The sequence below is a fragment of the Diplodia corticola genome, assembly GCF_001883845.1.
Source record: "Diplodia corticola strain CBS 112549 chromosome Unknown scaffold32, whole genome shotgun sequence".
Lineage (NCBI taxonomy): Eukaryota > Fungi > Ascomycota > Dothideomycetes > Botryosphaeriales > Botryosphaeriaceae > Diplodia > Diplodia corticola.
In genome coordinates this window covers 183,822-207,735 of record NW_017971511.1, presented here as the reverse complement: position 1 = coordinate 207,735, position 23,914 = coordinate 183,822, and the positions used below count along the sequence as shown (strand labels likewise).

Below are 23,914 nucleotides of genomic sequence, written 5' to 3'. Positions count from 1 at the left end.
GTAGCAACAGCCGTACTACGGCCGGCAAATATACACACACAATATCCTACGCGGCAGGTGAGTGAAGGCGATTATGTGGTCAACATTTGACACTACTCGGTCCTCAGCCAAACCATTTCACACTCAACACTTTGACCAGGACCAGAAGACCATCTCAAAGGTCACCGGTAACTGACACGTCATAGCCGAGACATCAGTAGCCACGCTGGCAGGGCAAGAATAATAAGGCGGGAAACCAGATCTCGTTGGAATATGGAGGCCTTGTCGAGAAATGAAAGCGGCTGTTGCCTAAGAGCCCACAGCTTTCGTAGCCAGCATAAGCATAAAAGGCGCATATCGGCCCGTTCAGTTCTTGTAACAACACGTTGGCAAACCTCTTTCTCTTGCTTGAGTCGGAAGGCAAGCCACAGTGGAGGGGCATTGAAGATGAAACGTGCCTTGAGCACGGCCACAGCATGAGGGTTTCATCTCATCTCTCAGCGGGGATTCCATTCAAGACAATCAAAAACCTTTGGCGACAGAGCGATAACAATGAATCGGCGGAAATGAAGAGGGTGATCAAACAAACCAATTACACCAACAGCACGATAATGTGAACGTGGGAGAAGAGGCATAAACGAAGTAGCTGACTTTGATTAAACGAGTGTATTTAGTTTGTTTGCGTTTCATTCGTCGTCCTCCACACTGTGCATCCTCCACCCTTGTTCTTCAACAAGCTGCATGTCTACTTGGCGCACCGAAATACGCATACACACACGCGTGCAGTCCCCATCCCACATGGCCCTCTGCTCAACACAAAATCCCCCAAAACATTGCCTCCCAAGATATGCTTTTGATAACAACAAGTCCGTCGTAACATTTCCGAGGATGAGAGAGATCTGCCGTCGAGTGGAGAGTAAAACGCGGAAAGGTTCGTGGCCGGCGGGTCCAAAATCAAGACAAATGCCAGGTACTTCGAACAGTGGAAAATGCGACAAAAAACTCTCAAGCCACCCAAAACAAAAAGCAGAACGAAGAACTGATCAGCCAACTTTTAACCCGCCAAACACCCAAGCACGCATGCTCGAGATGCAGGCTGATCTTTTCGTTCCTTGACGAAGTCAAAACAAGAGGGGGAGAGATCGCTTCTGCCCCAAACCGCCTATGCGAAGCAATGTCTTCCAGATGTCCTCCTATGCTGTAAAACTCTTCTTGCTGCTGTCCTTGGTTTGTGCTGTCCTTTCTGTATGCTGTAATCAACGCGCGTGTTTGCCTGAATCTTTCCAGGAATAAAACGGACAAATCCCGATATGCTCGTCCGTTCCGAGGGCGCCCTTAGCTCCAAAACGCAAAGTGAAAATAAAAAAACACCGTGTCCATGAATGAAATCGAAATACTATCACAAGGTATTTCGTTCGCGGGCTAAACACCCAAAGAAGTGAAACAGTCGTAACGTGCCATCAACATGAAGGCCGGCTCCAGAGGTCGGCCAAAAGGCTACATTAGTCCAAATATGGATATTACCAGGTCGCGAAGAAGCCGAGGCGAGAGCGGGATAGGCCGTGTCGATATACATTTATGAGCGCAGGCTTTGCTTATTCTTCCAAAACTGCATCATCTTGCTGAGCCGCTTAGTCTTCTTGTGCTTCATGTCCTGTGGCTTGTCGGCGTGCTCGGACTGAGGTCTTTGCTCGATGGACAGCTTGCTCCTTTCTCCAAAAGAGCTGCCCACAAGTCTTGAGAGACTGGCGATACTCGTGCGCTTCCGACGTGTGTCGTAAGGCATGCTTGACATGGATGACACAGACCCCACGCGGTCACCGGGGCTCCGAGGCATGACGTAGGGGAAGTTTGCTTGTTGAGCGCTAGTCATGGTAGACCTGCTGCTTGTCAACGAAGGGACGTCGTCCACCGAGACACGGCACTCGGGTCCTGGCTCGCCCATCTGCATGGAGCGCGTGTCAGTGACGGAAGAGGCCGCAGTGCCCATCCTAGGCGTGTCAAAGGAATTCTGGGCGCGGCCGAAATCAGGCGAGGAGAATCCAGAGGTGCTCTGTGAATCAGGAGAAAGGGCAGTCGGGGTTTGTGCTGGTACCGCCAGGTGCAGAGTCTGCTCTGGCTCCCTAGAGCCATCACCGCCTGGGGTTATTGTCGAGTCCGAGGACCGAGTTACAGAGGATGTGCGAGGTTCCTCAGGCTCATCGGAAAGCTCGAACGGACTGGGGGCGCGAGAAATTTCGAGAGGGTTGGTGCCAGGAGAGATGGACGCGATTGTGCCGTTTGGTTTCGGGGAAGGTGTAAGGAACTCGAGCGATGACTTGCTCTTCGAGAACGCGTCACTGAAGTTCCAGTTCATCGTAGTCCCGTCGTGGGGCTGATCGGTCTCAACGACCTGGATGCCAGTCCCGGATTCATCCTCGTCCTCGCTAGCAGAAGCCTCGACAACGGACGAGCTTTTACCACTAGCCGGTGTTGCCGCTTGGTCTTCCTCCTCTGATTCTTCCTCCTCCTCTTCCTCGAAGACGTCCGCCATGGTAGGGCCAGTAGCTGCAGTATTCCGAAGCTCGAAAGGAGCAAGCTCTGGCGCACTCTCCGTCCTACGGTGACCAGACATGACACCCATGCTGCTGTGCATTGGTCTCCGCTTCGCAGCCATGCCGCGCGCTTGCGCACGTGGCGGTACTGGACCTATTGTGGGGGTGTTGAACGGACCGAGCGCAGCATCGAGATCGATAGCTGGGCTCATGGCGTCGTTTTCCGGGCCCTCAAATTGCCTGGGCTTCCAGGAAGCGATGGTGGTATCCAGTTTTGGCCTAGAATTGACAGGATGCGATGTCGGATTCACGATGGTTACAGTGTTGTCGTCATCAAAGTTCGGGGACAGATCGTCAAGATCGACTTCGATGTCGTCGTCCGCAAAGCTGGATTGACTAGGGAGAGTGGGGGTCGATCCTCTGCGGGGCATCTCCTTCAATTTAGAACTGTGGCGCTTCGCCTTGCGGGTCATGATGGACGTGGCCCACGATTTCACTTTTCGCGGCTTCTTGCCATGCGATTTACGAGGGGGAGTCGATAGTGCTTTGATTTGGACGTCGGAGGGACTGGGCTCAGCGGGCGAAGACATGGGAGACTCCGAGAGCACTGAAACGGAAGCCTCGGACGTTGTTGTGGCAGACGCTGCAGAAATAGAAGAATCGCTGTTCCGCTGCTCGGACCAGAAGAAGCTCCGCTTTTTGGCATGGCGGGCGGGGGAGCTGTTAGCAGGTGGCGAAACTTGCACGTCTGGAAAGATGGCAGATCGTGGGCGCCTGGAGTTCAGCAATTCCCCGAAAGTTCCCTTGCCGGTATCCTTTACGTCTAAAATCGCGCCGGCCGTGCTGGGCCGCCCGGACTTGCTCTCCATGTCAAAAGCGATGGTGGGATTCGAGCGACCCATCCGAGCGCCGGACGGACTCGAAGCACCGCTGACAACGGAGGACAGGCTGTTCGAGACCGAGTGCCCGCGGATCGTTGACATGGTGCTCTCCGTCTCGGAGGAAACGGTTGAAAGCGGGCGGATGTACTCAACAGTTTCGGAGAATCCAACGCGCGCACGGGACGGAGGTCGCTGAGAGAAATCTAAACCAGCCTGGTATGGGGTCGAGTTTGCGGAATCCGAAATGTTGATGGCCGGGGGAGGAGTCTGGGTCTTGGGAAAAGGCGAAGGCTTCAATTCCTTCTCAACAGGCGTCGCCGGGGTGTTGTCGATACGGGGAATCTCAGGCATAGGAGGCGCGTCCGCGGGGTTAGTGGTTGATGGTTGGAGTAGGAAAGAGAGATCATGCGATGAAATGGCGCCAGAACGACGGTGTGCATGTCCTCTTCTCCCTGCGGGAGGGCCAGGCTTCAGCGTTGAGAGCTGTGGAGGGAAGCCACCCTCAATCTTTGTCGGGCTCGAGCTCATGGGAACCATGGTGCCGCTTCGTCGGCTTCCACCACCGATGAACTCACTCGCACCGCGCCTGTGCCCGAGGTTCTTCGACGGCGTTGTGGGAGAGTTGGACGTTGGAGTGTGTGGAGGAGTCGTAGTCGACGGAGCCGGAGTGAGGTTTGGCGTGCCAGGGTTGAAGCTGAAGTCGGGTAGAGCACTTGCGGAACGTCGCTTGCTGAAATCCGGGTTAGTGCGCCTGGCGGTCGGGAGGACTTGCAGTGAGCTAGGCCGCCGTCCAGAGGGTCGCTGATCATCAGAAGGTGGTGAGTCCGGCGACGGCTGCGGGAAAACGAAGTGCGGGTTGGGGACCAGCTCGATGTGGTCGGCGGCGGCCGGGGCACGTCTCTGGTACAGCGGAGCGCCCATGTCCGAGGCGGGAGCCTGGGTAACAGGCTGTCGCGGGAGGGCGATTTGTGCCATGGCTCAAATGGTGGTGGTGGCCGCGGTTGCTGCAACGGATCGGCGGCGCAACGGGCAGAGTTGGCGGCACAATACGATTGCGTCGAGGTGGGAGCCGGACGGGCTCGGACGGGCGAATGCAGGACAGTTGGTGGTACAGCGGGTTTACGGAGCGTACGGCATAGGACGAGCAGAAACAGAAGGAGAAAACAGCAGCGCGAAGGAAACTGGAGGAAACAATGCGATTAACTGCAGGGCGGGTCAGCGGAGCGGACGCGGCTGGGGTCTGGCGCGGTGTTGCGGCGTACACAGTATAGGCGAAGGACAGAAGCAAGCAGATTCTCCGGGTCACCGCCGTGTCTCTCGTGTCGAAGATGGTAAGGGAATGAATGTGGTGTCGTAAGGAACGGACGCGTCGACGGGTGCGCGGGCGCAGCGACCTATCTCAGCATTTGGTTGGAGAGTGGTGTTGTTGGCACCTCGGTTTGGACGGTGCGGGAGAAGATGGAGTGGGCGATGCGAGCGACAGGCGGAGGAGGCCCGGGCAACATCAAATGGGCCAAGAGCAGCGCACGGGGCGCGCGCCATGCCGCTTCCAGCCCAGGTTATCTTTGCGCCAGCCAGCGCGACCCAGCGCGACCCAGCGCCCTCCGCAGCAGGTGGGCCCGCAACTGCGAGATCACCACCAGCACCACGCTGAGCGCCGCGCGACGCTCGCCCTGTGCGTCCCACGGGCAACGGCCTGCCAGCGCCCACGCGCCGTTCGCACCCATCGCCCGCGCAGCGCCGCCCGGCCTGCCAGCCTGCCAGCCCGCCAGCCCGCCAGCCCGCCAGCCCGCCAGCCCCTCGTGCCGTCGCCGTCACCGGCTGGCAGAGCCCCAGGCCCAGCAGCGCACCCCCGACCGCTCGCAGCGGCACCCCTTGCAAGCAGCAGGCAGCCCCCGGCCAGCGAGCTCGAGCCAGGCAATTCGCTGAGTGATCCGCTCGTATCTCGCCAATCAGCGCCGCCTGCCCGCATCGCTGCAGCCGCGCGCAGCTGCGCCACCGGCCGGCAGCTGCCCGCCAGACAGCCGTCCCTGGCCAGCGGCCAGCGGCCAGCGGCAGCGCTGCGCGTCCAGCCCCCGCCAGCTCGGCCTGGCCGCACGAGCGCTCTGGGTGTGGCTGAGGCTTGCGTGCGCCCGAGGCGAATTCTTGCGCGTGGCGGCCGCTGCGACAGTCGGACCGGCGCGGAGATGGATATATCGTGCGCGCCTGGCTGCGCCGGCGCAGCGCTGCCGCCGCCGTCCGCAGCTGGGAGGCCGCCGGCGCACAACGGCGACCATGGGCAGCGGTGCCTCTGGCGTGCCGGCGGGCGTGACCGGGCGGTATTGTGCCTGTTTCAAGCGTGCTGAAGCTCGCTAGGCTGAGGCCAGGAATAGCAGCGCACAGGCCCGTCTCCTGCTTCATTTGCGCCAGAGTTGCCCCTGTGCTTGGCGGGCAGGGCGTTTGCTGTTTGACAACGTACCCGAATGACGTTCTCCCAGCCTCCCGCAAATCTCCTTCACCAGCACGCGAAATGAGCTGTGCGGATCGATTCTCAAATCCGTCGAGCATGTGGAGATGCTACGCGCCCTGCGCCCCCCCGCCCAGCAGCCGCCGTCGCCCGCGTGCCAGGCACGCAAAGCAGCACCGCACTGGGAGAACCCTGAGAGAAGATTCCAATGCCGCCTGGCCCGGGCCGCCTGGCGGCACCGCGAGCGGTGGTTTTTCTTTGCTGCCATCCGCTGCCATTCGTGCTCCACACACGAGCCGGCGTCTCTGGCCTGACCTCACAATGCCTACGCGCCGGGATCTCCCCACTACTGCGACCAGCGCCAACAGGCACGGAGTTGTCTCCACACGCTCGCTTGCTGCTGCACGTCATCCGGCACAGTTGTCAGTTCCAGCTGTCCAAGGCCTTCATCACCGCAGGGCTCACCCGCGAACTGACGCGCAATTAATTGAAATCTCTGCCTGGCGCCCGGCTGGTTGCCGAAATGCGCTCACTAGCCACTCCGCCAGGCCACCAGCCCGCCAGGACCCTGAAGATCCGGGCGTCGAATCGCCATAATTGCGCGCCCGTTCCGGTGCTGTGCTGCTCGCGACCTTTATTGCCATCATGTCGCTTGCTGCCTCGCTTCGCAACTCACCATATATCCACGGCCTCGATTGTAATCCGCAGCCGCTCTTCTCTGACTCTTAGCAACATCCCTCGAATCAAACCAAGATGCGTCGCAGCCGCCCGTATGATGACTACTACTACATGTCCGTAGGGCTACGGCTCTGACCGGCCTCCTGTGCAGCCCGTCTCGGTGCAACCTCTTGCCAACAATTAACCAGAGACCCGTCCTTACCTCTGCTTCGGCAAAAAACACTTTGTCGCCCCAACCACCCGTCGCACCGCAGCTTTACGGTCAAGGTCGTGGCCACTGTCTTGCTCACCGGCGACCGAGACGCTGCCGTACCACCCAACGCTGTTGGCTTTCTGGAAGAGGCTGCCTCAAGACCTTGTACAAGAACACGAAACCTGATCTTTATTTTCGAGGCGCTGGCCCTAGGGCTGGCATACACACCGCATCGTCGGGCTGCTGCAGCAAGCAGCAGCGCGGCTCCGCCTGCCGTGCAAAGTCCTGGACGTTGCAGCCTCTTCCCAGACATGCTCCAACACGGCGCACGAGCCCACGAGCTGCACCAGATCTCCACCGCATGGTTGCCCAGAAGGATCACTGGGAGGGGGAGGGGGAGGGGGATTGGCGTGAAGCCGGTCTGGAGCAGCAAAAGAAGGATTGCCGGGAGGGTATATCCAGACGAAGATGGGTGCTCTAACATGAGGTACGTGTCCGTGTTTCAAATGACGCGGAGGATTGACCCGCTGTGCATATTAAATGCGCAGTGTATTACAGCAGATCCGAAGGAATTGGCCCAAGAGCGCGCGTCCACGTGTGCGCGCTTTGGCGCATCACAAAAGAAGGCCGGAGAGCTCTTGCCAAAGCTCCTAGACAGGAGGCTCACGATGAAACGCAATGCTCGAGCTTGCCAGACAGCTGCGGGAGATCCATGCGGCACATCTTGCCCGCTTTGACGGAGCCTGAGCCTGAGCCTGCTGAACACCGCCGCAAAGCGCTTGCCAGCTGCAAGCAGCCACGGAGAGATGGATCGACGCTGTCAATGTTTCTCGTCATACCCCTTGTGGTAGTTGTCAGGGGCGGCAACATTGACAACAATAGCGGACTGTTCGCTGCGCGGACCCGTGCCCCTACTGTACCCACCCCACAGAGCACAAAGGCGGATGGGCGCTTCGGCCCATAGCCGCGTGCGGGCGCTACCTACGCCATGTACGCGCTCGGGATCCTATGTAGAGACTCGGATAGCTCGAGAGCGGGCTGCTTGCGGTATTTCCAACGCTGATACCGACCTCGATGCCCGTATCTGTTACACATCTTCAACGCAGAGGTCAACCGCGAAAGAATAGGAGATGAACACGCGTCGATCATATATCAGGTGTCTCTTAAACACCGTTTTATTACGCTTGCTCGTATACCTCGGCGCATGTTGTTGACAATACGAATCGCTCGCTCGCGGTCATTACACGTACAGGCTTTCCGGGCACGCAAAGAGAGCGATGATTGGCAACCTCGAAGCAAACCAACCACCAGCAAGGCGCAACACCACGGAACGCTCTTAGGTTTCCCGCTCCTTGTAACAGGACTTGGACACGACCATGGCCGTTGTAACTTGTGCGTGCCTAATGACGCGCCTTCTCGGATTCGCACAAGACGATACTCGCGCGCGAGATTACGATCGGCCAGCTGTATAAAACATAGCGAGAACAAAATAGTGACGTGTATGAGTACAGCCGCATTTCGTCATCTCGTCCAAGGTGCCTACTTTTGCTCGTCTATTTTTGTGTCATTTAGTCTGCCCGGGCCCCTCTCCGCGTCTGTGCGGTGTGTGTGCATCCTGCGTGGCTTTCTCCCTAGCTCTCAGAGCGAGGGGCGAGTGAGGGGTAGGTAGGTAGGTAGGCACGGCGGGACCATCCATGCTGCATGCCCCAGGCAGGCAAAAAAGCAACTGCGCAGCGGCCCGGCACACACGTCCGGCTGGGAAACGACCGGTCAAAGGTCACAGGGGCACGGGACGGCTCGCCCCAAGCAGACACTGTTTCAACGCATTTCGATGAAAGGAAGGTGATGTGGCTACGGCGCATCGAGCGGGCTAGATCGCGGGCGATTTGGAAGGACGACAACCTGCTCAAACCCGAATTCGACACGGGAGCGGCGGAAGGGGCATTGAATTCACGCTGTGGCTTTCCGCGCGCTCTGTCTAGACGTGGCCTGGTCCAAATGGTAAATGCTGCCTCCGGATCGCTCCGTTTCCCTTCAGTATTGATAATGATGGGGAACTTTCGACAAGGTGCGCAACAGCAGCGTGCGAATTGGCACCGGCCGCGAATCATCACGACAGAAGCTTCGGCCCACGGCAACAGTACTGTGTAGGTACCTAGCATGAGATACGTGAAAGAGCGACCGTCAGGCACGCATACGAAAATCGGCGGGATGCTCGTATGAAGAGCCCGTCCGGCGAGCGGAAGCGCTCGCGAGTCAATGCTTCCGCCCATCCTCACTACCGCATCCTTCCCCAGCCTCCCCCCCCTCCTCCGCGCCACGACTCCGAACACCTCTCGGTCTTGCCATCATCATGACGCTTTTTTTTTTTTTTCTCTTCCGTCTTGACGGGCGCTAGAGGCATGATAATCATACGTTTCACATTGAATCTGAGCTGAGACTTCGCTTTGCCCTGCCTTGCCCCGGGTGGAGGCGGCGGCCCACCACGCTTTGCCGCTGCGGATGAGTCAACACGACAACAAAATGCCGTGCGATGGGGTTTTTCACCAAATGCCGCATGGCTCGTCTCGCTCGCTCGCTCGTGGAGAGTGTTTCGCATAGGTAGATGTGGGGAAGAGGGCGCGCGTGACGAGACAGAGCACAGCGCTTCGACGTATTGCCGGCGACTGCAACTACTCACCTAGCGCGGCCCGGAGCAGGCTGCAGAAAACAGCAGGTGTGGGCGAGGACGAAAGAGGATAAGAGACAGCGAGCGTGCTGTTGTTGCTGCAGCAGCAGCAGCGGCAGCAGCATCGCTGGATCGGGTCTTGGGCTGTTGCCCCGTCGGCAAAAAAACACGCAGATTGCACCGCGCAAAGCAAGCCGAGCCGCGAAATGAAGCGCATGAGTAGAGTTTCTCCGGCCGGCGCCTGCTGCTTCCCTTTTTCCGCTGCGCTGCGCTGCGCTGCGCTTCATCAGGCCGTGTACATACATACTACGTACGCGCATCCGTCTCTGTTCTCGCATGACTTGGTCTTGCGCAGAGGGGAGGGAGAGGGGAGGGGGGCCCGGAGCTGTGCGTGCGGCACCGCCGGCTGCAGGGCGAAGCGTGGGTTGTCACATCGATTCGCATGGGTGTGGTGTGTGTGGTGTGCCTGGTCGGTGTGCCTGGTGCCTGGTGCCTGGCAGGGCAGAACGCACACACACACGGCCCTTCTCCCCGTGAGGTCCGCCCGGCCCCCGGCACGGCTCGGCATTTGTGCCGTCGCCTTTCCCTTTCCCATGGATTCTTCGCGACATGGGAACCTGCACGAACAACGAGGAAGAGTACCTAGTGCTGGGAAAAAATAAACAAAAAATAAAAACTGGATCCCAGATACGGGCGAAAGACTATTGATCTCCGTATACGCGCGCGCCCTGTTGGCCAGCCGGCTACTTCGGGAGATGCGCCGCAGCGACCAAGCAACGCCACCTCTGGGAGGCCTGAGCTCCCCAATCCGGCACTCCAGGCGCTATAGCAACGAAAGTTAAGGCTTCAGTAGCGTTCGAAATGGAAGTGCGTTTCTATTTACGGCCGGCCTGCCCCTCTCCCTCGGCCGGTTTGAGCCCTCACGGCCGCACTGCTTGCGGGGCGCGGCCGGATTGGACCGTTGGTGCCGGCTCTCTACAATGACGCTGTTCCCTCTCATGCTTCGGCGAACCAGCCTGCAGATGACGACTCGTCGTACATGTAATAAGAGCATTATGCAGCACCGACCGGCCGAATTCCCAGCCGATCGCCTCATTCTGCTCACCATCGTAACTCGGAGACACCGAAGACGAGAGGGCGGCGGGATAGGGGAAAGGAGAGGAGAGACACACAGCAGGGTTGGAACGCCCCTGCTGCTGCACTCGCAATCTCTCTTTTCAGGCGCTCATCTCAGACCTCGAACTCGCTGAGCCAGTGCTTGACCACAAGCTTGCCCTCGGGGGAGGGGTTATTCAGCTTTCGCACGATGATAGCGGCGTGGCTGTGAGGGGTGAGAGAGGGTTAGCGCTCAGTATTTGGCTCAAGAGAGCATAGAGTCGTGACCCACCTGTGTCGGTCCTTGTGAATGTAGACCGGGTACTTCCTGATGCCAACGTCATCCAATGCTTGTATCATGGCGAACTGCGCCGGTGTCAGCGCCAACGTCGGGAACTCCAATTGCCTGTTCTCAGGATGATGGGGCGCCTCGTCTTCAGCCTCGCCAGACTCTTCCAGAACAAGCTTCTCCCCTGGGTCAGACTTGGTGCGTACGGCCTTTGGTGCATTGGGCTTTGAGTTTGTTGGGGTGGCGAGCTCTTCGCTGCCGGAGGGCAGATACTCTTGGTTGTGGTTCATCCCTTCAAAGATCTCGTCCGCTTCATGGCGCACTTCATCCATGAGCAAAGGAATGCTATAGGCGCTAGTGTTTATGCCAGACTTTCCCTCCGCATGCAACCGAATCCGCCGACTACTTCTGACCGACTGGATCGCAGAGTTGAGGATGAAGAGCACCAAAGCAATTGGGATAAAAACCACAAGAAACAGCATCAGAGGCAACTTGGCCAGCACCGAGTAACTCTTGCCGGCAAACCGCTTGTAAAAAGTAGGCAGAGCATCATCTTGGTCGTGCTTTGGTACAACCGGGTGGTCGGGGTCGATGACTACGTCCTCGTAGCCCTTTAGATAGTTGATTTTCACTGCATCCGGGTCGGAATAGGGATCGATGCGAGAGATGCCGGCGCTGTAGTAGACAACAGAGCGGTCGTTGACGACGTTGCAGTACAGCGACTTGTGCTTAAACTTGGCCAGCCCCTTGATGAAGACGCTCTCGGGGTCGGCCAGGTTAGCGAGCAGTGGCCGGCCGGTGTTGCGGAATGAATCAATGGTAAACAGCTGGCGGCCAGAGGCAGAAAGCAACCTCGCGCCGAGAACGTTCCACATGTGGTTCCAGACGCCGATAAGAGGCGTGCGCACGCCCAGATGCGGCGTGGCGAAGGTGGTGAAATTCTACCTGCACGTCAGCCATGGATTACACGACATGAGGGCGCACACGTACCACAGGCTCGATCTTTTCGAACCACCCCTTGTGGTACATCAATCCGATGGCGTATCTAGCGATAAGACCGCCGAGCGAGTACCCGATGATGCTAATCTTGCGGATCGTTTGCCCGGCGTGGGCCAGGCGATCCAGCTCTTCCTCGATCTCCTGGGTGATGCGCTCTCCTCCCAGCTCGATTCCATCGTACGTCTGAGAGCCAGCGTTGCGGGCGACAACGAGGATGTGGAGCTCGTCTTCAGAGAAGGCCTCACGGAGGGAGGATGTGAGATAAGCCAGATGATTGGGATTCCCCCAGAGTCTGCAAAGGCCAAGTCAGTCCGGAAGCTGCAACGAGCGGACGATGCGACGAAATCCAGAAGACGAGGTCGGTTCCATCAGAGTTGCAATATGAGGGCACGACGGAGCTGTCGCCGAATACATATGCGTCCGGGTATTTGCATCGGCTCTCATACATGATTGCAATACCACTGAACCAGATCTCACGCAGCTGGACGGGCTGGCATTTTGTGTCTGTCTCATCATCTTACCCATGCACAAGGACGCATAGATGGTTGGCGGCAGCGCCAGGGGGCGAAGGCTCGCCCATGCCGGACTCGTCAGCGGCGATGAAGCTGGAGGCGATGGTGGAGAAGTTGAACGGGAGCATTATCGAGCGCAATGGAGCGCTCGCGGGCGGTGGCTTTTATTAGCAAAAATGTGCTGGTGGTGGACCGCGACGGCTGCAGGGAGGAGCAGCAGCGGACAGCGGGCTTATCGCCAGATATTTAGTCGTCAGAGATGTAGCGCACCTGCCACCGGCTGCACCGTGGGCGGGCCCGTGGCAGGGATCAGCTGGCTGTTCGAGAGCCGCCGACGACGTGCCAGCACCACTTCCTTCAACATCTGTATCCGCCACGCGCACCCGCGACGTGACAACAGGGCAAGAAGCGGGAAGTGAGGCACGCGCGTTGGAGCGGACCACCGCCTTCGCCGAGCCTCCTGCGGCACCAACCCTCCTTCGCCAATCTGCCTCCCGTGTGGCTTATCAACGCCGTGCGCCTCCACAACCCCTTCCCACCACCCTGGCCTGCAGTCAGCTCCGCGGATCCCAAACACTGCGATAGCGCGCCGCGCTGCATCCCAGCCGCGAGTCCTCGCAAACCCCACCGGTCCGGGTAGGTTGAATGTTGATGCCTAGCCCCCACCGCGCTTGCTCCCTTTGTCCACACCCGCCGTCTCACCTCATCTCAGTCCCTAATTACTGCAGCCTGTTGTCCCGTGACCAACACCAACCGCCCGCTGCATCCGACTCAGCCTCACACCGCGCCATCTTCTCACCAAAAGAGCTGCCTGCCCGTGTCCGTTTGCCAACATGTTCACCAGCAAAGGCCTCTTCAAGCACATCATCTGCCCCAATGGCGCTGCATGCCGCATGCCCAACTGCATGTTCGGACACGAGTTTCCCGGCACCACTGCAACAAGCGAGTTGCGCCAGGTCAGCCATGCACCCCAGCCCCCACCCACCGAGGTAGGCCACGAACAGAAGCGCCGCAAACTGGACGATGGCACCAAGGCTCCAGAAACGGAGAGAAAGGCCTTCACCGGGGGTTTGGTTCCGGGCAGGACAGCTGCCAGCGCCAAGGCTGGAGCTACCAAAAGCCACCCCCAGAGCACAATCGCCAGCCCAGCAAATCACTTGCAGTCAGCTAAACGGCCCGTGTCGCCCCCTCCAAAAGCCGCTTTGACGGGGCAGAAAGCGAAGCCCGGCTCTGCTGCGAATCAGACCATGTCAGCTGCAGCAAAAAAGCCTCTGGAGGTAAAGAAGGAGACTTTGAATCCGCGTCGTGTGGCCATGGAACCTGAAAAGTGGGGCATTCGTACAGCTCTTCTGGAGAAGCTTCACGAGATGATGTTGCCGCTGAACAAACAAGCTGGTGAAAGCTCGGATCCTGAACTCAAGGCGTTGCACTTGGATGACACTTCACTGATCAAAGCAGCTCTGGATGAAGAAGAAGGGCTTGCGCAAACCCAAGGCAAGGTCTACAAGAACATGATCAAGCTCCGGATCATGGCATACAAGAAGATGAAGATTGAAGAGTGGAAGCAGCATCGACTTGCGGCGACGAAGAGCGCTGCTCCTGAAAAGACGGAGCCCAAGGTCGTTGACACGGGACTTAGTCCAGAACAAGAAACCATGTTCCTTCAACGTCTCATCGCAAACCAGGTAGGTCTGGACAAGCACGGCTATGTTACCGCAGTCCCTACCGATGCAGAGATCGAACAGGCTAGGCTCGGTGTCGAGATGAGTGCAAATTACGAAGTATGCGACCGCTGCAGGACCCGCTTCCAAGTATTTCCTGAGCGTCGTGTCGAGGATGGTGCCCTCACGACGGGTAGCCACTGCACATTCCACTGGGGCAAAACCTTCCGCCCCCAGTACAAGAGGACTGAGGCAATCACTGGTCGAGCAGATATGCGCTACACCTGCTGTCAGGAGACCACAGGTAGCCCAGGCTGTTCGACTCTGGACACTCATGTCTTCAAGATATCCGAGACGAAGAGGCTGGCACTCGTCTTGCCTTTCATTGCAACCCCGCCCAATCCGAATGCGATCAAAGGTAAAGCGATATGCTTCGACTGCGAAATGGGCTACACCGTCTATGGCATGGAGCTCATCCGTCTTACGGTAACGTCATGGCCTGACGGAGAGCCTCTAATCGACGTGCTCGTTCGCCCCCTCGGGACCGTCCTTGATCTGAACACTCGATTCTCTGGCGTTACTCCGGATCAGTTCTTCAACGCCCAGCCGTACGATCCAGCCGACCCTGCCTCGGCGAATCCAAGGGCAGGTAATGGTGAGAAGCAGCCGAGTCTTCGAATAGTTTCGAGTCCGGCTGAAGCTCGCTCGCTCTTCCTTTCTTTCATTGCGCCTGAAACCCCGGTGCTTGGCCATGCCTTAGAGAATGATTTGAACTCGATTCGTCTAGTTCACCCCACCATTGTCGACACGGTTTTGCTCTATCCAATTAGAGGAGGTCTGCCGTCACGCCCGGCCCTCAAGGGGCTGGTCAAGGGATTACTTGGGAGGGACATTCAGACGGCGGGCGCAGCTGGCCACGACAGCTTGGAGGATTCACGGGCGACTGGTGAGCTGGTACGGGTCAAAGTCGAGAGGGAGTGGCGGCAGTTGAAGAGCACAGGTTGGACTGCGAGAGATGATGGCTTCTACCCGCCACATCCCGAAGACGGCCAGGAGGGTCCTGCGACATTGACCCCGATCAACCCGAAGGCGATGAGCAAATCAAAGAAGAGAAAGGGCTCGGCGAGCAACTCGGAATAACGACTGGGGCTAAAGAGTCCCTTGCTTGGCACCTTGATGATGGTCTCAGGACAGGGGTCCAGATCTGAGTTCTGGCATTATTTGGCAGGCATGCAATTTCTTATCGTTCCCGGATGCGGCTGTGGCCATTGGGTAAGGGCTGAACATTTCAGCATTCAAAGGTATGAGCAGGCTGGGTTTCGGGATTTCCTTGGTGGGTTCCGGGCTCAAACGCTCAAACCTGATCAGACAGCGGCAGCAAAACAGCTGCAAAGTGCAATCTCGTCAAAACCGGTAATGGGATATTGCGCATCTACCCGGATGCTTGCGAGCTTCCGCGGGGCTATTTAGATGCAGGGCTGGACCCTAATCCTGGAGCCGATCCCGAAGTGCACGTGACTGTTGCGACGCCTCGACGTCATTCTCCAGGCGAGAAGTAGGCGCCCACCAACGTCACACGGAGCTCGCAAGGCAGGAGCGAATCTAAGCGTTTCATGCCGGCCTTGCAGGAGACGAGTCTGCTGTGCCGCCGGCTCGCTTTGGGCCCTTCCGATCATTGGCGCTTCTCCCGTGGCGCAGGCAGTAATCTAACAAGGAACCACCCAGGCAGAATCCAGCTTTGTGTCGTGATGTACGTAGGAGCCGTGCCGCAGCAGTGCCCCGCGCGTAGTGACGTAGGGGCTTCCAGCTCTGGGCCAGCCTTGTTATCCCTACCCAAAACGCCATAAGTTGCCCCGCGCTCGTTCTTTGCAACTTTGCATCCAGCCCAACCCTTTCGCAATTAGCACAAAGACCCGCACACCCCAGCAAACACGAGACGCAGCCACCCCAGCATGGAGACCATCAACAACATCGCCAGCAGCGCCAGCAAGCTCATCTATGGAGACCCAAAGGCCGAGTCGGGCCAAGAGCCCATCTCGGGCCAGTCGGGACGGGGCACTGTAGACGAGCCCTTTGACAGCGGAAACCTTGAGGGTAAGGCTGTCGATCTTTTGTTGTTCTGTCTTATCACGTTTCGTCTTACCACCCTTCACGGATCCTTCTTTCGCCAACCCGAGTCAGCTGCCTGGCGGGGCGGGGGACCTTGCACCCAGCAGCCAGCGCGTGTGCGGCTGCAGACCAACCATTTTTCTTTGTCCCTTTTTGATGAAGGCATATAAACTGTCTTCGTCCTACCCCGCTCTGCCCTGAACAAACGGCAACACGGCTCTATCCTGATATCCTTCCCATCTCGAATCGAACGAGTGCCACTGCCCAAAACCTGTGTTCAGTACTAACATCGAAGTTTGAACTTCAGGAGTTCCCGATATGTCTGGCAAATCCGCAGCTGAGAGACGTAAGTCCCAAACCTCCCCCCATTCGTCTGCCCAACCATCCCGGTGGCATGAGAAGCAGTGCCTTCCGGGCCTCCGAACAACATCAACCGCACCACTCCATACTCCTTCGCTGACACATCCCGCTGGAACACAGAGAGCGGCACTGACCACCTCACCGCGAACCCGGCGTCCAACCCGTCTGAACCGGAGAGCCTGGCCGACCGCACCAGGAACTTTGGCGAGAGCACGGATGCGCAATTCCCGGGTGGGGAGAGCAACAAGTTCACAAGCAGCACCGGTAAGGACACGCCCGATTTTCTTTTTTTCCCCATCTTTTTTCGTACCCGGCAGCTTCACGACCCGCTCCCCACAGAAGATCGAGCACCTCAACGGTTAGCTAACATTGGGGGGAGAAACTACAGGCCCAGACACCACCACCTCCACCACGGACACCCCGTCCTCGACGTCCAACCCGCTAAGCAGCGGCGGCCTCGGCGGCGGTGACCCGTACTCCACCCCCAACAACACCACCACCACCTCCACCTCCACCTCCAACCCTCTGAGCAGCAGCGGCGGCGCCATCACCGGAAGCGACCCGTACTCCACCCCCAACAACCCCTCCTCCTCGACGACGACAGCAACACCCGCGCCCCCAACAACCGGCACCAGCGCCGCCCAAGGCGGCCCCATCCGCCCCGAACGCGACACCCCCGGCACGGGCGTGACGTCGCTGCACGACACGTCTTCGTCCTCCCCGGCATCTGCATTGCAGGACGCGCGCCCGTCGGAAGCCTCGGCGGCGGACCCGTCGACGGCCAAGGCCGGCGGGTTCGGCACGGCGGAGCCGAGCGTCGGCGCGGCGCCGGGTAGTGGCGGTGACGCCGCGTACGGGCAGAAGCAGCAGGGTGGGGACAGGCCGGCGGAGGCGCCGACGACGGGGGAGCAGGTGGAGGGGGTGAGGGGGAAGAAGGAGGTGGGGGAGGAGGTTGTGGCTTCGGGAGGGGCGGGGGCGTTGGGAGGGAAGGAGAGGAAGAGGGATGAGGAGGACGAGGACGAGGACGAGGAAAAGTCCAAGGGGACGGGCGAGAAGGTGGTCAAGCAGACGGCGTTCAAGGCCGATGGAGGCGATTTCGATGCCAGTTTGCCGGGGGCCGGGAGGGAGGCTGATCGTGAGTGTTTTTCCTTTCCGTTCTTTTCCTTCACTTTTTCTTTTTTTCTTCTTTTCTTCGCCTGTTTTGGCTGAGAAGAGAGAGAGAGAGAGAAAGATGTGGTATTCGGTTTGCTGACTTTGATGCTTTTGCGCAGGGCTGCTGGAGCAAAAGGGCGTGCACAAGGGGGATGACGTGTCGCCTTCGCGTTCCGACGACGTCGACGAGAACGGCAACGGAGGCGGCGGGAAGAGCAAGACCAGCATGGGCACCAAGATCAAGGAGAAGCTGCACATTGGCAGCAAGCACAAGGAGTGAGTGAATTGGGTTGATCCTGTGCGCTGCTCATGCGTACAAGTAAAGTTCGAGGGCTGCTTCGGTTTTTTGTGGTCTTATTTCTTGGCTCTTTGATATGACTTCGACGATGACTACCTCCTTTGTTCTTGGGCCGCCGGCCTTGGTCGTCCGGGCAGTACCCAGCCTCTTATTATTTATTATGATAATCGATGCTTGATTACTTGGTTGCTCGCTTGCTTTGCTTTGCTTTTTCTCACGGTAAGCATTCTGCCGCATTTGTAGTCTCTGTCTGCACTGTGTCGGGATATTCATTCATTGCGTCCCTTCTTTCTTGGGGGGGTTTTGCTTTTGGCCATTGCCGGGTGAAAACGGACACGAGAAAGAGACGAATCTGTCAGGTCTGCGTAACAAAGTGACGAGATGTTGCCCTTTTCGAGTTGCCAAGAAAGAAAGAGAGAGAGAGACAGAAACAAGCGCTCGTGAGGGGTAGACAAGATGACATGGAGGTGCGGGGGTAAAGGACGCGAGGCGGGGCCATGTGGGTGCGGTGAGCATCGGACTCTACTTCGGAGTTTGGAGCCGCGGCCGGCCGGAGAAGCGATGGGTTGAGCTAAGCAAAGCGAGCAGTAGTAGTAGCGGCAATGTCCACATCCGGGCTCGTACTACTGCTGCGGTACCTACGTACTTGGAGCCAGCCCACCGGCAGAAGTCTGTTTGTGAGATTGACTTGATTGCGTGAGACATGCAGTTTCTCTGATGGTACATGTGTACGCACGCGCAAAGTATATTGTGCGTGATATCGAGCATTTGGAGGAGCAGAGACTGTCGACATACAATGACACAGGGCAAACATGTATCGTGACGGCCATGGTTCCACGGGCCGGTGGCTGCTGTCCAGTTAAAACAAGCTCAGCATGTGCTCTTGGCATCAGGACCGAGGCAGCTGGGCGGATGTGGATAGGCAAGGGTTGCATGCAGACTGCAGGGGAAGCCTGGATTGAGCGACAAACTGGCTGAGGGGCGGCTGATTTTGGACAGCAGCGGCAGGGTGGCGGGCGGGGCGGGAGCTTGAGAGCGGGAGGCTGGCAGCGTTGACAGGGCGTGCAGCAGCAGCGAAGAGAAGACGGGCGTGCCGTGGGCTGACTCGTGCGTTGGCGACGATCCGGGGTGCGAAGCTTGTGCCACCACACCGTGACCAAAGTCATCAGGGCAGGAGCAGAGACAGAGACGGCAGCCGCGACATAGGGCCACCGCCGTCCACTGGCGCCCACTGGCGCCCACTGGCGCCCACTGGCGGCGCCCGCCACCCGCAATGCACCAGCAGCCCCAGCAGTCCCCCGAGCAACCAGCCGCCGTCTGACTGCGTTCCTGGCCCCATCGCGCCCGCCGCCTGCTCACTCTTCGCCCATGCCCCACAAAACCCCTCAATGCCGCCTGCCGCCCCGCTACCCCGGCCGCCGCCCCACTGCGGCGTGCGTGGCGCTGCGTGCCGCCAGCCAGGTTGCCTGCTGCCCGCTGGAGCCGCACCTCTCCGTCTGCCGTCTTGCGTACCACTTCGCCATGGGCGCTGCGCTTCTTGGCTGCCAATTTCCGCTAACTCACACACTTGCATTCCGTATCCTGGTCCATCATCATCGTCCCACACTACTGTGCCAATCGATCACCACAAGGGCTGCAGCCCGGGATGCCAAAGCTTAGTTACATCCGAGCCCCCCCGCCCCTCCACCATGTGCCGCCCACTATATAGCCCCATTGACCGCCGCCTGCTGTCTTCTGTCTTCTTTCCGCACCCTCTCTGTCGTTTCCCCCCTACCATCCACCCATGTATGCATCGCTCGCTCTGCTCCTGGCCGCCTCCGCTTGCGCACAGTAATTGCATTCTACGCCTCCCTCACCTGGCTCCCGCTAATCCCCGCCCCAGGAACAGCGAGAGTGATGCAAGTAATGATAGCAATGACCCCGCTGTGGTGTATTCCCCGGCCCGCCCACCTGCCGTCCCTCTTGCTGTCCGCTCTCCTTACACGAGCGTCTGGTCCAGCACAGTGAACAATGGCACCCTGAACACCAATGGCGTCGAGTTTTGGACCGGCCAGAAGGTTGGCTGGGAGGGCATCATTGTAGTCGACGGCATTTCGTACGAGTGGATGGGCACCAGCATTGCCGGCTCCGAGCTGCCTCAACTGGCCAATTTCCAATCCGCCACTCCGCTGTCCGTCAGCTACGACTCACAGTACTCCAACTTCACCTTCACCGCAGGCCCAGTCCTGCTTACTGCCACATTCTTCTCGCCTGTCATTCCCCTGGATCTTTGCAGGACCAGTATGCCTCTGAGTTATCTTGAGGTTTCCTACGAATCCCAGGACAATGCAACCCACGACGTCAAGCTTTATACCGACGTCGACAACTCCTGGAACAACTACCAAGCCTCCGCCGGCGTTACCGCTGGCTTGAATGTCGATTCTGCCACGTTCGATCCTAACACCACCGTGACAACCTCGACTCTTTTCACATGGTAATTTCTTGCAACGCAGCACTGCGGGACACGCCTGGTTGCTGACCCGCGAGCAGGTGGTACCATCTTTCCCAGGAGTACTACTTTTCTGAGCTCAACGACTTCCCTCAGTGGGGCAACATGACCCTGTCTACCCAGCCCGCCCAAGCCAAAAACTTCACCTTCCAGTCTGGCAAGGCCACCAACGTTCGCTACAACTTCATTCAAAATGGTTACCTCTCAAACTACATTGATGTCGACGACGGCAACATTTATGCTTTCTCACATGACATGAAGAAGACGAAGAAAGGCAGCGTCCTGTATACCGTCGGTGTCATACAGGAGCCCGTTATCAACCTGCTCACCAGTGAGGGCCTCCAGTCACTTAACCCCTGGTGGAGTAGCGAACAATGCTACGGCCCCGGATTCGCCCACATGGTTGCCGCTCATTACGGCGACTTTGCGGATGCCCAGAAACTGGCAGGCGCGTGGGATCAGCAGCTCCGAACCGATATCCATGAGTACTACGCAGCAGAGCTCGGGAACGCCTCAAGCACTTCCACGCCGTCCTCGAATAATGCTTCAACTTCTTCAGACATATTGTTTCCAGCCGACTATGAAATGGGTACTGATCAATTCGGGGAACATTGGATCTTCAATTCCAGTAATGGTTATGGCTATTTGGATGCCGATAACAAGAGTGGCGTTGCCATCCCTGATGTTCCCGAGGATCACTCGTACTATTCGATCGTGGCGCTCTCTACACGACAGGCCATGGGAGCAAACGTACTGACCATCCCTCCGGATTTCGGATGTGGGAATGCGTCATCTATCTACAATTCTTCAGAGCCGTTCATGTTCCAAAAGGGTAAGGTTGTCGATCATTGTTGTTTTGTCTCGTCACATTCCATTTTCCCCCGTTACTCACTTTATCCTAATGTCTTTCTTCTCTCAACTAACATCGTAAAAACCAGAAATCTCATCAGATGGAAATATGAATACGGTTGACGTTCTGGTAAGAACACAGTCGCTTTGCGGGAGAGAGTGAGCTGACCGCTGGAACAGTACCCCGCTATGCCATTTTACCTCTACGCCAACCCGAGTTTACTGAGATATGCTATGAACCCACTCTACTTGAACCAAGAGTCTGGCTTCTACCCTCGTTCGTATTCGATGCACGATTTAGGAGCGCACTTCCCCAACGCCACTGGCCATGTAGACGCCGACGACGAGCAGATGCCAGTAGAAGAGTCCGGTAACATGCTGCTAATGACCTACTCATATTACAAATTCACGGGAGACAGCGATTACCTACGCGATCACTACACGAAGCTTTTCCAATGGTCACAGTTCCTGATCGAGTACACATTAATCCCCTCAGACCAGCTGAGCACAGACGACTTCGTCGGCTCCCTCGAGAACCAGACCAACCTCGCCATCAAAGGCATCGTCGGCCTCCAAGCCATGGCCGGCATCGCCGCCGTCGTCGGCAACGACGCCGACCACGCCAACTTCACCGCCACCTCCTCCTCCTACTACGCCGCCTGGGAGCAGTTCGCCATCGACCCGACGGGCACGCACACGGTGCTCGCGTACCAGTGGCGCAGCTCCTGGGGCCTCCTCTACAACGCGTATCCAGACAAGCTGCTCAACCTCGGCGTCGTCCGCCGCGCCGTGTACGACATGCAGTCGTCCTTCTACGCCACCGTCTCGCAGCTCTTCGGCGTGCCCCTCGACTCGCGCGTCTCCCTCACCAAATCCGACTGGCAGCTCTGGGCCGCCGCCACCTGCGCCCCCCGCACCCGCCGCCTCGTCGTCAACGCCATCGCCTACTGGCTCAACCACACCTCCACCGACAAGCCACTCACCGACCTCTACGAAACCATCGCCGACGGCGGCTACCCCTCCGACGCCACCTTCATCGCCAGGCCCGTCGTCGGCGGCCACTTCTCGCTGCTGGCCCTGAAGCGCGCGGGGAAGGACAGCTTGACGGGCACGGGCGACGGCGGGGCGTTCCCTGTGAATGGGACGGAGCCGCTGAGTGCGAATGAGACGGCGGGGTTGTTGCCGGCGTTGGCGGAGCCGAGCCCGTCGAGTGCGCCGACGGTCGTGGTGGAGATGGGGACGTTTGAGACGAGCGGGAGTGTGGTCGTGTCGAGTACGGTTGCTGCTTGAGTTTGGGGTGGGAGGTGGGTGGGGGAGGGGTTTCTTTTCTTTTTTTTTTCTGTGGTCTGATCTTCTTGCTCGCTGTCGTCTCTCTCCTGCGTCGAGCGAAGTATGGGGGATACCCTTTTGCGGTGCGTGGGGAAGGATTGTTGTGTTGAGGGCGAGCGAGTAGTGTGTATGACGATGATAATGATATGATGTCCGCTATTGAACGTATTCTGCAATCATGTTCGAACAACTCATTGGATTGCTCCCTCGAGGGGCCACAGAGAAGAATGAGCTGAACGGCATCGAGGACAAAGCTACACTAAGCCCGTCTTGGAACTCCCAATAAAGCTATCCTATCTGCTTAGCGATGCTGGGAGGCGCGCAGCAAAACACTACAATGAACAGTGCACCATTTGGAGCTCTTCAGGATAGTAACAACTTAACAAGCTCAAGAATTCAAAGTATAAAAGGATGTTTTCGCTACTCCACAAGGAATGCTAGCCGGCAACATCCGGCATGCATCCTTCCAATCTGGCAAATCTTTCTCGAGCATTCTCCGAAGCTGGCTCCGGCATACACGATCGATCCGTGGACCATTCACCCAGCGCCCTAGAGCAAAACGAGAATTTGAACCAAAAGCATTCCCCACATGAACGACCGAACCCAACTGCTTGCACGCTGACAGCCTTGCATCGTCCTCTTTTTTTGTTTTTTGTTTTCTTGGAGGGCGCTTTCTCCCCGACACGCAGTCCCACCATCTCTCCACGACGCCTACCCAAAGGTCCGAGTCGGGTCGGCAGGGCCAAGCAAAGACAAGGATCTGGAGAGGTGTGTTTCGGGTAAGGTAACGTATCAAAGATTGGCTGCCGGTAATTGCAGGATCCGAAGCCCAATGATGACGTGTACGTATGTAGCAGTTGATACACTACTTACGGCACAGCTGCACACAGCAAGCAAGCCGCCCGCCCGCCCGCCCCGGAATCCTTCGCTCCCAGCGGCATTTCCCCCAATCCAGCAGGTGGCAAGAGAACCGAGCTAGCCCCCTCCCCAGGGCAAAGCAACGGGGTGGGGGGAATTGTATTTCGCTGGCGAACGGGAACACCCGATTCGCGTGTTTGCAGCAAAAAATCATGCTGGGCCGTCGAATCACAACGGTTGCTGGCTCGCAACTTCCAACGTCGTAAAGAAATTAATTGTTTTGGTGTACCGTCTTGTGGCTCTCTCTCTTTCTCTCTTTTTTCTCTCTCTGGCTGTTTTCATGTGCGTAAGGCTGCTTTACACCGTATCGTTGGTTGTTTACTTTTTGTCTTTTCCTCCACACTCTCTCACTCCCAACATCCACCTACTTAAGATCAGGTAATATGCACCTACACCCATCTCGTTCCCTTGTCTTTCCTCCCTCCCCCCCCTCCTCCTCCTCATTCATGAGGGCCCGTTTGGCAGTCTCGGACAAA

General features: G+C 58.0%; 5 protein-coding genes across 5 annotated transcripts; 3 read left to right on the top strand and 2 right to left on the bottom strand.

The window, feature by feature from the left end:
* Window positions 1–1,555: 1,555 nt before the first annotated feature.
* BKCO1_3200058 (cell wall proline rich protein) lies at window positions 1,556–4,369 on the bottom strand (the record flags this gene model as incomplete). The annotated part of the gene is made up of 1 exon (XM_020274449.1): window positions 1,556–4,369. The coding sequence occupies one exon, from the start codon at window positions 4,367–4,369 to the stop codon at window positions 1,556–1,558; it is 2,814 nt and encodes a 937-aa protein (XP_020129473.1).
* Window positions 4,370–10,609: 6,240 nt separating this feature from the next.
* BKCO1_3200057 (lipase serine esterase) lies at window positions 10,610–12,402 on the bottom strand (the record flags this gene model as incomplete). The annotated part of the gene is made up of 4 exons (XM_020274448.1): window positions 10,610–10,700; window positions 10,767–11,704; window positions 11,754–12,054; window positions 12,284–12,402. The coding sequence occupies 4 exons, from the start codon at window positions 12,400–12,402 to the stop codon at window positions 10,610–10,612; spliced, it is 1,449 nt and encodes a 482-aa protein (XP_020129466.1).
* A 705-nt stretch (window positions 12,403–13,107) lies between these two features.
* On the top strand, window positions 13,108–15,075 carry BKCO1_3200056 (rna exonuclease; the record flags this gene model as incomplete). Its single annotated transcript, XM_020274447.1, has 1 exon — window positions 13,108–15,075. One exon carries the CDS (start codon window positions 13,108–13,110, stop codon window positions 15,073–15,075), a length of 1,968 nt encoding a protein of 655 aa, XP_020129467.1.
* An 812-nt stretch (window positions 15,076–15,887) lies between these two features.
* On the top strand, window positions 15,888–17,836 carry BKCO1_3200055 (glycine-rich cell wall structural protein 1 protein; the record flags this gene model as incomplete). Its single annotated transcript, XM_020274446.1, has 5 exons — window positions 15,888–16,029; window positions 16,352–16,390; window positions 16,450–16,668; window positions 16,793–17,539; window positions 17,676–17,836. 5 exons carry the CDS (start codon window positions 15,888–15,890, stop codon window positions 17,834–17,836), a joined length of 1,308 nt encoding a protein of 435 aa, XP_020129464.1.
* Window positions 17,837–19,637: 1,801 nt separating this feature from the next.
* On the top strand, window positions 19,638–22,481 carry BKCO1_3200054 (glutaminase; the record flags this gene model as incomplete). The annotated part of the gene is made up of 5 exons (XM_020274445.1): window positions 19,638–19,684; window positions 19,737–20,327; window positions 20,384–21,174; window positions 21,281–21,321; window positions 21,372–22,481. The coding sequence occupies 5 exons, from the start codon at window positions 19,638–19,640 to the stop codon at window positions 22,479–22,481; spliced, it is 2,580 nt and encodes an 859-aa protein (XP_020129465.1).
* Between the last annotated feature and the right edge of the window lie 1,433 nt (window positions 22,482–23,914).